The sequence below is a fragment of the Bos mutus genome, chromosome 16 (assembly GCF_027580195.1).
Source record: "Bos mutus isolate GX-2022 chromosome 16, NWIPB_WYAK_1.1, whole genome shotgun sequence".
Taxonomy (NCBI): domain Eukaryota; kingdom Metazoa; phylum Chordata; class Mammalia; order Artiodactyla; family Bovidae; genus Bos; species Bos mutus.
In genome coordinates, this window is record NC_091632.1 from 57,734,023 (window position 1) to 57,748,158 (window position 14,136).

A 14,136-nucleotide genomic window follows, 5' to 3' on the forward strand; every position below is an offset into this window, starting at 1 on the left:
AAGATGATGGATGACAGAAGGAAAAGAAATTAGAAGCAAAGGCCAGAGCCAATATTTTACGACCTGATCCTGAATATATACTGTTTATAAATTGATAACTAGAGGTTAGAGACTTCTGTTCATATAATAGAATATAAACTAATAACTAATAAATATAAACAATAAACTCTAGAGGCTAGAGATTTCTGTTCAGAATCTACCTATAACGGATATAAGAAATGAGGATCAAATGGAAATGCAATGATTTTCAAGTTTTTGAAAAACTGAATATTATAAAAATGTATTTAAAAACTTTGACCCCTCTTACCTTTGATAGAGAGTCACACTTACCCTTGATACAGTCACCACAGGATCACACTTTCTTGCAAGGTGGGAAAAATTCTAGTTTTCATTTCCATCTATTCCATATACAGCTATCATTTCTTTTTTTTAATTTATTTATTTTAATTAGAGGCTAATTACATGTTTCAATGCCATTTCCCCAAATCATCCCTCCTCCCTCTCCCACAGAGTCCAAAAGACTGTTCTATACATCTGTGTCTCTTTTGTACAGCTATCATTTCTACCAATCTTTTATTTCTACATTATTTCCTCAAAGTCTAACTTTAAATACAACTTAGATAAGAGAAATAGCTTTTTAAAATAGATAAGATATATTCTGTTGATCTTAAAAAGTCCACAATACATGAACATCTAGTTAAAAATGGATAAACTTGGGGTTACTTGCAAAGTAAAAGATCTTCACTTAACAAAAAGTCAGTAAAGAGTGCCTTTAAATGAAAGATATCGACTCTTATCTTACAGCATAATAAACAATGAATCCAAGATAGATTAGTGCAAAATGCAACAAAATAAAACAATAATGAACCCGAGAGAAAACTTTAAGGGAAGAAGAAAACCTCTTAATCAGAACTGGAAATTAAAAAATTATAAAAGAAAATACAGACATAATTAACTATAACAAACATTTAAACATTTTTATGTTATAGATATTACAGACAAATCCAATAAGCAATGACAGATTTTGAAAAATATTTGAATGAGCTGTTTAATATTTTTAACAAGACAAAAATTAATACCATGTTATGCTAATTAATTATAAGTAAATAATTTTATTATTGTATAACTGTACTCATTTCACATGCTAGCAAGGTAATGCTCAAAATCCTTCAAGTTAGGCTTCAACACTACATGAACTGAGAACTTCCAGACGTACAAGCTGGATTTAGAAAAGGCAGAGGAACCAGAGATCATGTTGCCAACATCCACTGGATCATAGAAAAAGCAAGAGGATTCCAGAAAAACATCTACTCTTTCATTGACTACACTAAAGCCTTTGATTGTGTGGATCACAACAAACTGTGGAAAATTCTTCAAGAGATGGGAATACCAGACCATCTTAGCTGCCTCCTGAGAAATCTGTATGCAGGTCAAGAAACAACAGTTAGAACCGGACATGGAACAACTGACTGGTTCAAAATTCAGAAAGGAGGACTACAAGACTATGTAGTGTCACCGTGCTCAATTAACTTTTATGCAGAGTACATCATGCGAAATGTCGGGCTGGATGAATCACAAGTTGGAATCAAGATTGCCAGAAGAAAGATGAACAACCTCAAATATGTACCACTCTAATGGCAGAAAGTGAAGAGGAAATAAAGAGCCTCTTGACGAGGATAAAAGAGAGTGAAAAAGCTGGCTTAAAACTCAACATTTAAAAAATTAAGATCACGGCATCCAGTCCCATCACTTCATGGCAAATCAAAGAGAAAAAAGTGGAAACAGTGATAGATTTTATTTTCTTGGGCTCCAAAATCACTATGGACAGTGACTATAGCCATGAAATTAAAAGACGCTTGCTCCTTGTAAGAAAAGCTATGACAAACCTAGACAGCGTATTAAAAAGCAGGGACATCACTTTGTCCACAAATGTCTGTATTGTCAAAGCTATGGTTTTCCCAGGAGTCATATACAGGTGTGAGAGCTGGATCATAAAGAAGGCTGGGTGCCAAAGAACTGATGCTTTCAAACTGTGGTGCTGGAGAAGACTCTTGAGAATCCCTTGGACTGCAAGATCAAACCAGTCAATCCTAAAGGAAATCAACCCAGATTGGAAAGACTGATGCTGAAGCTGAAACTCTAATATTTTGGTCAGCTGATATGAAGAGCTGACTCATTGCAAAAGATCCTAAAACTGGAAAAGATTGAGAGCAGGAGGAGGAGGAGGCGTCAGAAGATGAGATGGTTGGATGGCATCACTGACTCAATGGTCATGAGTTTGAGTAAGCTCCCACTCCAATGTTCTTGCCTGGAAAATCCCAGGGATGTGGGAGCCTTGTGGGCTGCCATCTATGGGGTTGCACAGAGTCGAACATGACCAAAGAGACTTAGCAGCAGCAGCAGCAGCCAGGATATAGTGAAGGACAGGGAAGCCTGGTGTGCTGCAGTCCACAGGGTCGCAATGATTTGGATACAACTGACCCACCGAACAACAACATTATACTAATAGGATTCTTAACAAATGGACAAAAAAAAGATCAACAATGGAGTAGAAAATGGGCAAAGTAAGCAAATTCAAATGGTCAGCAAACATCTGAAAAAGTACTTAAACTTGATAGATAAATTTAAAGACTTTAAACTTTTCAGATTGGTAAAAGTGAAAAAGAACCAATACTCTTCTTTGAAAAGGAGCACTCATATATTGCTGGTGGAAATGTAAGTTATCACAGACTTTCAAGGAAGGCAACTTGGAAGCGACTATTAACATAAAAACTATACTTTTGACCCAACAATTCCATTTCTGGCTATCCCAGGGAAATAAAAGTAAAGGAAATATATCTAAGGCTGATCATGTTTTGCATAACATAATTGTATTTTGTGGCAAAAATCTGGAAGCAAAGCAAAATGGAGAAAAATGTGGAATGAGAATTACATTAAATAACAAGTGCTTATTACATAGTTACGTTCCTCCCTTTAGTTTTTTCATGATATTGAACTACATTGATAACTTGATAATCTATATACACATATGTAATGCAGTTAGATTAAGACACTGAATACTTTACCTATCTCTGGTGATTTTTCACTTTCCTCCAAGGAACCATTTTCTGAAGAGAAAGCTGTGCTCATCAGCAAATATACAGCCTTACTGTTTTTAAAAGCATTCCATTGTGACACATTTGATAACAGGGATTTACATAGAAGAGAAAAAGGCTCTAGTTCATTGCTGATATAAAAACACTGCTTCCACCTGGACTCTGACACCCACTGAAGATGCTGATTTTTACAGGTTTCATATATGCCTAACAAAAAAAGGAAAAGTGATCACATAAGAAGAGATGTATCCTTTACCTTTAGTTACTCATTAGAAAGTACATACTTAATAAATATTTTTTGTTGAGGAAAAAGCCATCTTATATAAAAACTAATTACATAAAATGTAATTTTTCAATTATGATAAAACACATAACACCAAATTTACTACCTTAACCATTTTAAGTGTACAATTCCGTAGTGTTAACTATAATTCATGTTGTGGTGAAACAGATCTCCAAAACTTCCTGCAAGTCTGAAGCTCTGTACCCATTTTCCCATTTCCTTTTCCCACTTCCCCACCTCCTAGCTCCTGGTAATCCTTTTCCCATTTCCCCACCTCCTAGCTCCTGGTAACCACCCATTCTTTTGTTTCTATGGATTTGACTTCTTTATGTACTTTATGTAAGTGGAATCATACAGTATTTGTCTTTTGGTGACTTGCTTATTTTGCTTAGCATAATGTCAAGTTTCAGCCATGTTGTACTATGTGATTGGATTTCCGTTTTTTGACTGAATAATACTCCATTTTACGTATATACTACATTTTCTTTATCCAGTCACCAGTGTACACCTGGGTTGCTTCTACCTATTGGATATTGTGAATAGCGCTGCTATGAACACTATATGCAAATATCTCTCTGAGACCCTGCTTTCAATTCTTTTAGATACATAACCAGACATAGGATTAATGGATCATATGATAATTCTATTCTCAGGTTTTTTTTTGAAGAAACTCTGTACTGCTCTGTACTGTTTTCTAGCTTCTCTGGTGGCTCAGATGGTAAAGCGTCTGCCTGCAATGTGGGAGACCCGGTTCGATTCTTGGGTTGGGAAGATCCCCTGGAGAAGGAAATGGCAATCCACTCCAGCATTCTTGCCTGGAAAATCCCATGGATGGAGGAGCCTGATAGGCTACAGTCTATGGGGTCACAAAGAGTCGGACACGACTGAGTGACTTCACTTGTACTGTTTTCTATGTTCCAAATATGCACCATTTTACAATCCCACCAACAGGTTTCCATTTTCCCTACATTCTTGCCAGAACTTATTTTCTCTTTTTAAAAAGAAATGGATGTGAGATGATATCTTTTTGTAGATTTGCTTTGCATTTTCCTATGATTAGTGTTGTTGAGCATCTTTTCATATGTTTGTTGTCCATTTGTATTTAATCTTTGGACAAATGTTTATTCAAGTATTTAAAAATTGGGTTATTTGATTTTTTTGTTGTTGAGCTGTAGGAGTTCTTTATATATTCCATGTAAATATAAACTCTTTATCAGACATAGGGTTTGAAATATTTTCTTCTATTTCTTAGATTGCCTTTTCACTCTGTTGACTGTGTCCTTTGATGAACAAAAGTTTTAAAATTTGATATAAATTTGATATGTAATAATTTTGATATACATTAATTTGATATAATTTTGATTGGTCTATTTTTGTTTTTGTTGCCTGTGTTTCAGTGTTAAATCTAAAAAATCATTGCCAAGTCCAATGTTAGAAAGATTTTTCCCCTAAGCTTTCTAGGAATTTTATAGTTTTAGTTTTTATGTTTAGGTCCTAAATCCATTTTGAGTTGATTTTTATACTTGATATGAGTTCAATTTCATTCCTTTGCATATGAATGCTCAGTGTTGCCAACACCAATTTTTTTCCTTCAGTTCAGTTCACTCACTCAGTCCTGTCCTACTCTTTGCAACCCCATGGACTGCAGCACGCCAGGCTTCCCTGTCCATCACCAACTCCCGGAGTTTACCCAAACTCATGTTCATTGAGTCAGTGATGCCATCCAACCATCTCATCCTCTGTTGTCCCCTTCTCCTGCCCTCAATCTTTCCCAGCATCAGGGTCTTTTCAAATGAGTTAGCTCTTTGCATCAGGTGGCCAAAGTACTGGAGTTTCAGCTTCATCATCAGTCCTTCCAATGAACACCCAGGACTGATCTCCTTTAGAATGGACTGGTTGGCTCTCCTTGCAATCCAAATGACTCTCAAGAGTCTTCTCTAACACCACAGTTCAAAAGCATCAATTCTTTGGCACTCAGCTTTCTTTATAGTCCAACTCTCACATCCATACATGACTATTGGAAAAACCATAGCCTTGACTAGATGGACATTTGTTGGCAAAGTAATGTCTCTGCTTTTTAATATGCTGTCTAGATTGGTCATAACTTTTCTCCCAAGAAGTAAGTGTCTTTTAATTTCAAGGCTGCAGTCACCATCTGCAGAGATTTTGGAGCCCCCAAAAATAAAGTCTGACACTGTTTCCAAATCTATTTGCCATGAAGTGATGGGACCAGATGCCATGATCTTAGTTTTCTGAATGTTGAGCTTTAAGCCAACTTTTTCACTCTCCTCTTTCACTTTGATCAAGAGGCTCTTTAGTTCTTCTTTACTTTCTGCCATAAGGGTGGTGTCATCTGCATATCTGAAGTTATTGATATTTCTCCTGGCAATCTTGATTCCAGCTTGTGCTTCTTCCAGCCCAGTTTCTCATGATGTATTCTGCATAGAAGTTAAATAAGCAGGGTGACAATATACAGCCTTAATGTACTCCTTTCCCTATTTGGAACCAGTCTGTTGTTCCATGTCCAGTTCTAACTGTTGCTTCCTAACCTGCAAACAGATTTCTCAAGGGGCAGGTCGGGTGCTCTGGTATTCCCATCTCTTGAAGAATTTTCCACAGTTTATTGTGATCCACATAGTCAAAGGCTTTGGCATAGTCAACAAAGCAGAAATAGGTGTTTTTCTGGAACTCTCTTGCTTTTTCGATGATCCAGCAGATGTTGGCAATTTGATCTCTGGTTCCTCTGCCTTTTCTAAAACCAGCTTGAACATCAGGAAGTTCATGGTTCACATATTGCTGAAGCCTGGCTTGGAGAATTTTGAACATTACTGGCGTGTGAGATGAGTGTGATTGTGCAGTAGTTTGAGCATTTTTTGGCATTGCCTTTCTTTGGGATTGGAATGAAAACTGACCTTTTCCAGTCCTGTGGCCACTGCTGAGTTTTCCAAATTTGCTGGCATATTGAGTGCAGCACTTTCACAGCATCATCTTTTAGGATTTGAAATAGCTCAACTGGAATTCCATCACCTCTACTAACTTTGTTCATAGGGATGCTTCCTAAGGCCCACTTAACTTCACATTCCAGGATGTCTGGCTCTAGGTGAGTGATCACACCATCGTGATTATCTGGGTCATAAAGATCTTTTTCGTATAGTTCTTCTGTGTATTTTTGCCACCTCTTCTTAATATCTTCTGCTTCTGTTAGGTCCATACCATTTCTGTCCTTTATTGAACTTATCTTTGCATGAAATATTCCCCTTGGTATCTCTAATTTTCTTGAAGAGGTCTAGTCTTTCCAATTCTATTATTTTCCTCTATTTTTTTTCTTACAAATTTTAAACTTTTTATTTTGTATTAGGATATAGCTGATTAATAGTCCAATACCATTTGTTGAAAAGACTGCTCTTTTTCTACTGAGTGGTCTTCATAACTTTGTTGAAGATCATTTGATCCTATGCACAAGGGTTAATTTCTATGCTCTCTATTTTTTTCTTTTGGTCTGTTTGTCTATCTTTATACCAGTAATAGACTGTTTTGATTACTGTAGCTTTATAATATAGTTTGAAATTAGGAAATGTGATGCCTCCGACTTTCTTCTTTTTCAAAATTGTTTTGGCTATACGGAATCACTTGAAATTTCATATGAAATTTAGGAAGAAATTTTCTGTTTCCTTAAAAAATGGCATTGAGATTTTGATAGAGATTTTATTAAATCTGTAGAGGTCTGGCATGCTGCAGTCATGAGGTCACGAAGAGTCAGACACAACTAGCAACTAAGCAACAACTTAAAATTACAACACAGCACAATAATATGGATGTATTGATGCTACTGAACCGTACACTTGAAAAATGGCTAAGATGGCAAATTCTATGTTATGTATATTTTTACCATAATTTAAAAATAAACATATTAAAAATATACAACACTGGAGCATCTGCAAAGATCCAATACTTAAGTATTTTGCCTAATCTTTTGGATAAGCATGATTTTTGTGGTTCAAATTTTCAGGGAATTTTCTTAAGAAACTGAGGGCAACTATAGTTAGGAGGGTAAAATTCACCTTCTGATGGTATTTAATCAAAGGATGTGTGTGTGTGTGTGTGTGTGTGTGTCCCTATTGACAAGCATTAGGTATTCTGATTTATAGATTAGAATTATAATAACCTAGCAATTGTCACTTATTTATTCATTCAAAAATTATTGAGTATCAGTTATAGGCTTCCCTGGTGACTCAGATGGTAAAGAATAGCCTTTAATGCAGGAGACCCAAGTTTGATCCCTGGGTCAAGAAGATATCCTGGAGAAGGGAATGCCTACCCACTCCACTATTCTTGTCTGGGAAACCCCAGGGACAGAGGAGCCTAGCGGGCTACAGTCCACATGTCACAGAGTTGGACATGACTAAGTGACTAACACTTTCACTTTCACCTAATATGCTCAACAGTGTAGAGGATACAGTGACGAATTAGATATTGTACTTGACTTCAAATTGCTTTTAGTTTAATCAGTGTAGAAGCACTAACTTGGAGCACCTTAGAGATCTTTTAGTACTTTTCAGGAAATGTGTTTAATGGGTTTTTAGTACATCTAGAGCAATTATTTTTACTTACTGTTGAGTTTAGGCTGGGGCATTACACCTTTAATATTTACTAGCATGCTAGAATTTAAGAAGATGTTCCATTCTTCCTCTGGTAGGGATCCAATGTCATTCTGCATTAAATTTCCATTAGCATTATTTTGCATGATTGTAGTGCAAAGCCCAAAGGAGAAGCAAAGTTTATGTCGATTAAACAGAGCTGAAGAGACCACCTATAAAGAAAGCATAACTGTTAGGCTAACCTAGCTGGGTCAAATAAATGTGCAAAGTTCACCTTTGAGAATGTCTCACCTTAAAAATGATTCTTGTCAATGTATCTATTGAATTTTTAAGATGTCTATCTAAGGTTCTTTTTTCACTTTCCAGTTTAGGCTCTTTTGAGAGATTTGTGATTTCATGACCTTTTTTCAGAAACATTCTCTCCCTTTTCAGACTGTGTTCTTCCTGTTCTTTGCTTTTGGAAACTACTGATGAAACAAAAATTTGACGAAACCAGTCTAGGGAGAACTGGTACATGTAATCAATCTGTGCAAGGTTAGACACTAGAAAGTACAGCAGGGCACCCCGTGTAGCAATGGGGAGATACAGTTTGCGTGTTTCTTCAATTTCACTTTCTGCTTTTCTTGTTGCTTTGATTCGCTTTGAAATTTCATTTGAAGTCATCTTGGATTTTCTTAAGATGTCTACAATTTCCTCATCATCTAATACAAATCCTAAAGACAAAAAATGAGTTTAAATAAAAACCATTGGAATATTAAATAATTATTTCCTCATGGCAATTTCCTCATTCTCTGCTCTTTATCTAAGAGTTTTACTATTGGCCTTTTGTAGGTTTTATTTTGGACATAGACCTGTCTTAAATGAAGATAGGCCATGTTTCTAAAAAATTTGATTAACAGTACATATGCCTCCCCCTTCCCATCCTCTAGTCTCTTCTTTATACTACTTTAATGTGTGAGGATTTTATTTTTATTATAGGCACATAATAAATAGCCATTTCATCATAAGGAACGCATTTCCACTTGATCTTCTATACACACAGAAAATGAAAATGAAATTTTCAGAAAATAACAACAGCACCATTATTTTACATGATGTACTCTGGTATTTTCCATTGTGTTCTGTTTTACTAAATAAGGTTGATAATGATCAATAAAAGTGATTTTTCATTCCACTAATGGGTTGCTGCTCACCTTTAAAAAAACACTGCTTTAGAAACACACATAATAGTTCTATCCCTTTCAAATGTGTAAGACAACTTTCACATTCCCATTTTAAACCCTACTGTTTTATAGTAGAGCTATTCCCATTTTTCAAGTGCTCTTTTTTTTTTTTTTCTTGGCCAAGACACATGACTCGCAAGAATTTATTTCCCCAACCAGAGGCTGAACCCATGCCCTAGGCAGTGAAAGAATGAAGTCCTAACCACTGGACCACCAGGGAATTCCCTCAAGTGTTTTTTTTAATTAAAAAAATTTTTTTTACTTTATATTGGAATATAGTTGATTAACAATGTTAGTTTCAGGTGTACAACTAAGAAAGGTGTATATATACAGGTACCTATTCTTTTTCAAATTCTTTTCCCATTTAGGTTATTAAAGAATATTTAGCAGAGTTCTCTGGGCTATGCAGTAGGTCTTTGTTGGTTATCTTACAATTTTTTTTAAGTAGATAAGATTTTTAGTTGGAGTTTCAATATCAAACTCTCAAAAATTAATAGAATGACTATACAAAGAAGTAGAAGAATATAGTAGACCTGAAAAGCACTGTGAATCAATTCAACATAGTTAAGATTTATATGATTTTTACACAATAGTAGGATACAAATTCTATTCAAGTTCCCATAGACTGTAAACTAGGAGCCATAAAAACTAGGAACATAAAACAAGGTGCAAAAAATTCATGGTCCAAAGGTACTGAAATCATACAGTCTGATCTTTTATCACTGTGGAATTATGTTAGAAATCAATATCAAAAGATATTTGAAAATAACCCCCATATTTTCGAGTGCAATGTGACATTTTCCAAGAGAGATCTTTGACTTAGCCATTGAAGGCCTCAATAAAATCAGATTGAAAAAAACACAGAGGGTGATTGCAGTAAAGAAAGCATTTAAATGAGAAATTAGTGTCCAAATTAGAAATATTTTCAGTGATACAATTTCTAGACCCCTTGATGCTCACCTCTGGACACAATTTGAGAAAAGCCCTCTTGAAACATGGCATCCAGAACTGAACACAGCTTGACATGGCCGTTGAAAGGAATCATGGGATTATTACATTTGAAGATCTGGAAACCATATTCTTATTGATGCAGGTGAAGCAGTCTAAGTTACATCTGGATCTAAACTATGGGCTGCTTCTTATAGTCACTACCCTTGACTCACCTTTCCCCACAGTGGGTGAGGAGTCACACCAAATATAAAATATTTACAAAAGGATGGTAAGGATAATCTATTTTTACTAAAACTTGGAAAGGAGGAAAAAAATATGTTTAAAATCAAGGGGTCTTTTATTGAGCTTTTTCCAAGAACAATTTTTATTAAGTGTACTATCTGTAAAAAGTTGTAGCCTTTTAAAAATATCTCAGACTCTAAATAGAGAAACAATTGATAGGGAATAAATGCTAAAGGCATAATAACAGAATATAGTGCACTAATGTGTGTTATCATAAAGAAGTTTTCCTTTGTCTTGTTATAACTATTGTTTGTCCAATTTAGGAAAAGATTATAGCAAAATATGACATTTGTCAGAAAATAGGAGAGGCTGTGTTCCTGAATCTCATTAGATCAATTGTGTCGCTCTCTATGTATTTTACATAATACCTAGATGTTTTGGTTTTGCTCCCCAAGAAGTTAACAACTATGATTCCAATCTTGCATGAGAAACAGATATAGAAACCTTGTCTATGTAACTAGTCTTGTGATTAATATAACAGCTTAGTCATGGGTTACTAAGAAACAGCTTTTAGGTGTAATTAAAATAGAAAAGGAACAAAGTCAGATCTTTCCAGGCATATATGTGCATTTAAAGTTTCATAGTAAGTTTCATAGTTTCATATACTTTATTTAGTGATTTATAATATGAAATATATCTTTGGTCTTCATTCTCATTTTTGGCACAGAGCTTCTAAAATCTTTGGAATTTCCTATGGAACCTCCGAGGTGGTGCTAGTGGTAAAGAACCCGTCTGCTAATTAATGCAGGAGATGTAAGAGACATGAGTTCGATCCCTGGGTCAGGAAGATCCCCTGGAGGTGAGCATGGTAACCCACTCCAGTATTCTTGCCTGGAGAATCCCACGGACAGAGGAGCCTGGCAGGCTATGGTCCCATAGGGTCACAAAGAGTCAGACAGGATTGAAGCAACTTAGCACACACATATTTGGTAACAATTCAGAATAGTCCTTTCAGCTTTTATTCTGTCCTTTACAAAGGTATGCAAGGATCTACTAATATCACTAAGGTCTTAACTTACCTTGTGCATTCTCTAGTAAATTTAATGTTTTTTGCTCCAGTTCTTCAAGAGTCTTAGCATCAAGGGAAATACTCTCTAAGAGCTGGAAACGTTGATTTTCTAAATGGGGAACTTCATGACTTAATACAATAGATAAGAGTTGATCTTGAAAACCTTGGAATGTTACTGTGAAGTTTATCATAGTAACAAAGCTATAAACGAATGGAGGAAAATAGGGGTTGTCTATTTCTGTAGATACATATAACCTAAAATGTGAGAAAGGCACCAGTTATTATTCAAAGGATATGCAGGAGAAAAAAATGAAACAAATTTATTTAATAACAAAAAAATATTTCTTCCAGAATTAAACAAGATTAATTTTTAGTTTTATTCAGCCTTGTGCACAAAGTAGGCTCTCAGTTTATACTAAGTACTATCTAGAGCTTTAAAAAATAGTAAAAAAAAAAAAAAAAAAAAGAAAATAACAGCTTACATAAATATATTATGTAAAATTTTAATAAAACTATCTGGAAACAAAAATTAAAAAAAAAAATCACAAACACCAATTCCTTTCCCTACAATGAAATGTTACTCATCAATAAGATGAAACAGACTGCTGACACATACCAATGCAGTGATAAATCTCATATGCATCATGCTGAGTGAAAGAAGAATTTCTATTTCTAAAATCACTGTGACAGAAAATCAGTGGTCACCTGGGCCTGGAGGTTGGGGTAGGGGAAAGACTACAAATGGGCCTGAGTCACTTTTGTGGGTGATGGAATGTTTTACATCTTCTTTGGAGTCATGATTATAGGACTGTCTATGTTCGTCAAAACCTATCAAATCTGCATTTTAAATGAGTGAACTTTATTGTATATAAATTGCATCTCAATAAAACTAATTTTTAGGAAAAAAATAAATAAAAATACAACCATAAATTATATACATATTTGGTCTAAGCATAAGGAAGAGGAAAAAATGCTACATAATGGGAGTTTTGATTTGCTACTAGATCACTGTAAAGACTATGGTTTTCACCCTGAGTGAGCAAGAAGCCAATGGAGGAATTTGAGAAGAGGAGAGACATGATGTTTTATAAGAGGACCACTCTAGTTGCTGTCTTGAGAGTAGCCTGTGCAGAGGGAAGACAGGGGACAAGAAGGAAGCTAGTTCAGTTCAGTCGCTCAGTCATGTCCGACTCTTTGCAACCCCATGAATTGCAGCATGCCAGGCCTCCCTGTCCATCACCAACTCCCAGAGTTCACTCAAACTCACGTCCATTGAGTCGGTGATGCCATCCAGCCATCTCATCCTCTGTCATCCCCTTCTCCTCCTGCCCCCAATCCCTCCCAGCATCAGAGTCTTTTCCAATGAGTCAACTCTTCGCATGAGGTGGCCAAAGTACTGGAGTTTCAGCTTTAGCATCATTCCTTCCAAAGAAATCCCAGGGCTGATCTCCTTCAGAATGGACTGGTTGGATCTCCTTGCAGTCCAAGGGACTCTCAAGAGTCTTCTCCAACACCACAGTTCAAAAGCATCAATTCTTTGGTGCTCAGACTTCTTCACAGTCCAACTGTCACATCCATACATGACCAAAGGAAAAACCATAGCCTTGACTAGACGAACCTTTGTTGGCAAAGTAATGTCTCTGCTTTTGAATATGCTATCTTACAGAGGTTAAATAAGTTGCCAATATCACATGGCTAACAAGTGAGAGAGAAGGAATCTGTCATCATCTGCCCTCTAAAATAGTCCCTCCACCACCTCTTCAAACATGCAATTCAAACATGGGGACAAGGCTATCAGTTCAGGTTGATGTTACTTCAGTAGTATTTGTAAGCTGTTGTTTAATCAATCAGGCTGTGTTCAGTGAGAAGGAAGGTGTTAACACAGTGCTTTCCAAAGTGTATTCTGTAGAACACTATTTTCTGAAGAGGATTTGTTCAACAAATAAAGAGATTTTAAGCCCTTGTAGGAAAGAATCTTGTTTAACTTTGTTTAACCCAGGTCTTTATTTTTTTTATAAAATTTTTTTTATTTTATTTTTAAACTTTACATAATTGTATTAGTTTTGCCAAATATCAAAATGAATCCATCACAGGTATACATGTGCTCCCCATCCTGAACCCTCCTCCTCCTTCCTCCCCATACCATCCAGGTCTTTGAAAAAAATGCAGAGTTCCTTTTTCGAGTGACCCCCCACTCCCACCCCAACTAAATCCCTGGAAATGATGCTTTGAGAAACATACTTTGGAAAATGTGTTACTAACAGAAGGAAGGAGGCTAAAAAGGGAAAATTCTAAGGAGTAAGAATTAGTTGAGGAGTGAGAATTTGGTAGCTCTGCCCAAGTTAGAGGATTCACTGACCAAGTTTAAGAGTCAGGACAACTTGGTAAGGAGTCAGTCTGTCAGAGTCCCTGTAAAGAAGTTAAATGCACCAGGCTAGGGACCATTAAAATCACCTTCTAATTCTCATTACTGATTACTTGCTTACTATAATCTTTTGATTATGAACTGAAGGAGAGAATGCACATACCTGATAACACAAAGTCTTATTCCCTTGGGAATTGTATTTTTGTTGTAATTAAATCTGGCTGTATAATAGTGCTTTGTGAAATATGTTGATGAATTGGTTTCCTGGAGGTCCATAACTGCCTGGAACATGGACACAATGTTTCTATCTATCTAGGCAAAATATCTTTT

The 14,136-nt window shown here is 35.8% G+C and overlaps 1 protein-coding gene across 1 annotated transcript in view; it reads right to left on the reverse strand.

The window, feature by feature from the left end:
• The window catches only part of DNAH14 (dynein axonemal heavy chain 14), a 354,570-nt gene that overhangs the window by 57,505 nt on the left and 282,929 nt on the right, over window positions 1-14,136 (reverse strand). The window contains exons 68-71 of the mRNA XM_070384410.1: window positions 11,452-11,696; window positions 8,268-8,689; window positions 7,990-8,188; window positions 3,066-3,302 (exon numbers count right to left, since the gene is read on the reverse strand). Coding sequence (XP_070240511.1) covers window positions 3,066-3,302; window positions 7,990-8,188; window positions 8,268-8,689; window positions 11,452-11,696 — 1,103 coding nt within the window. The remainder of the gene's footprint in view (window positions 1-3,065; window positions 3,303-7,989; window positions 8,189-8,267; window positions 8,690-11,451; window positions 11,697-14,136) is intronic.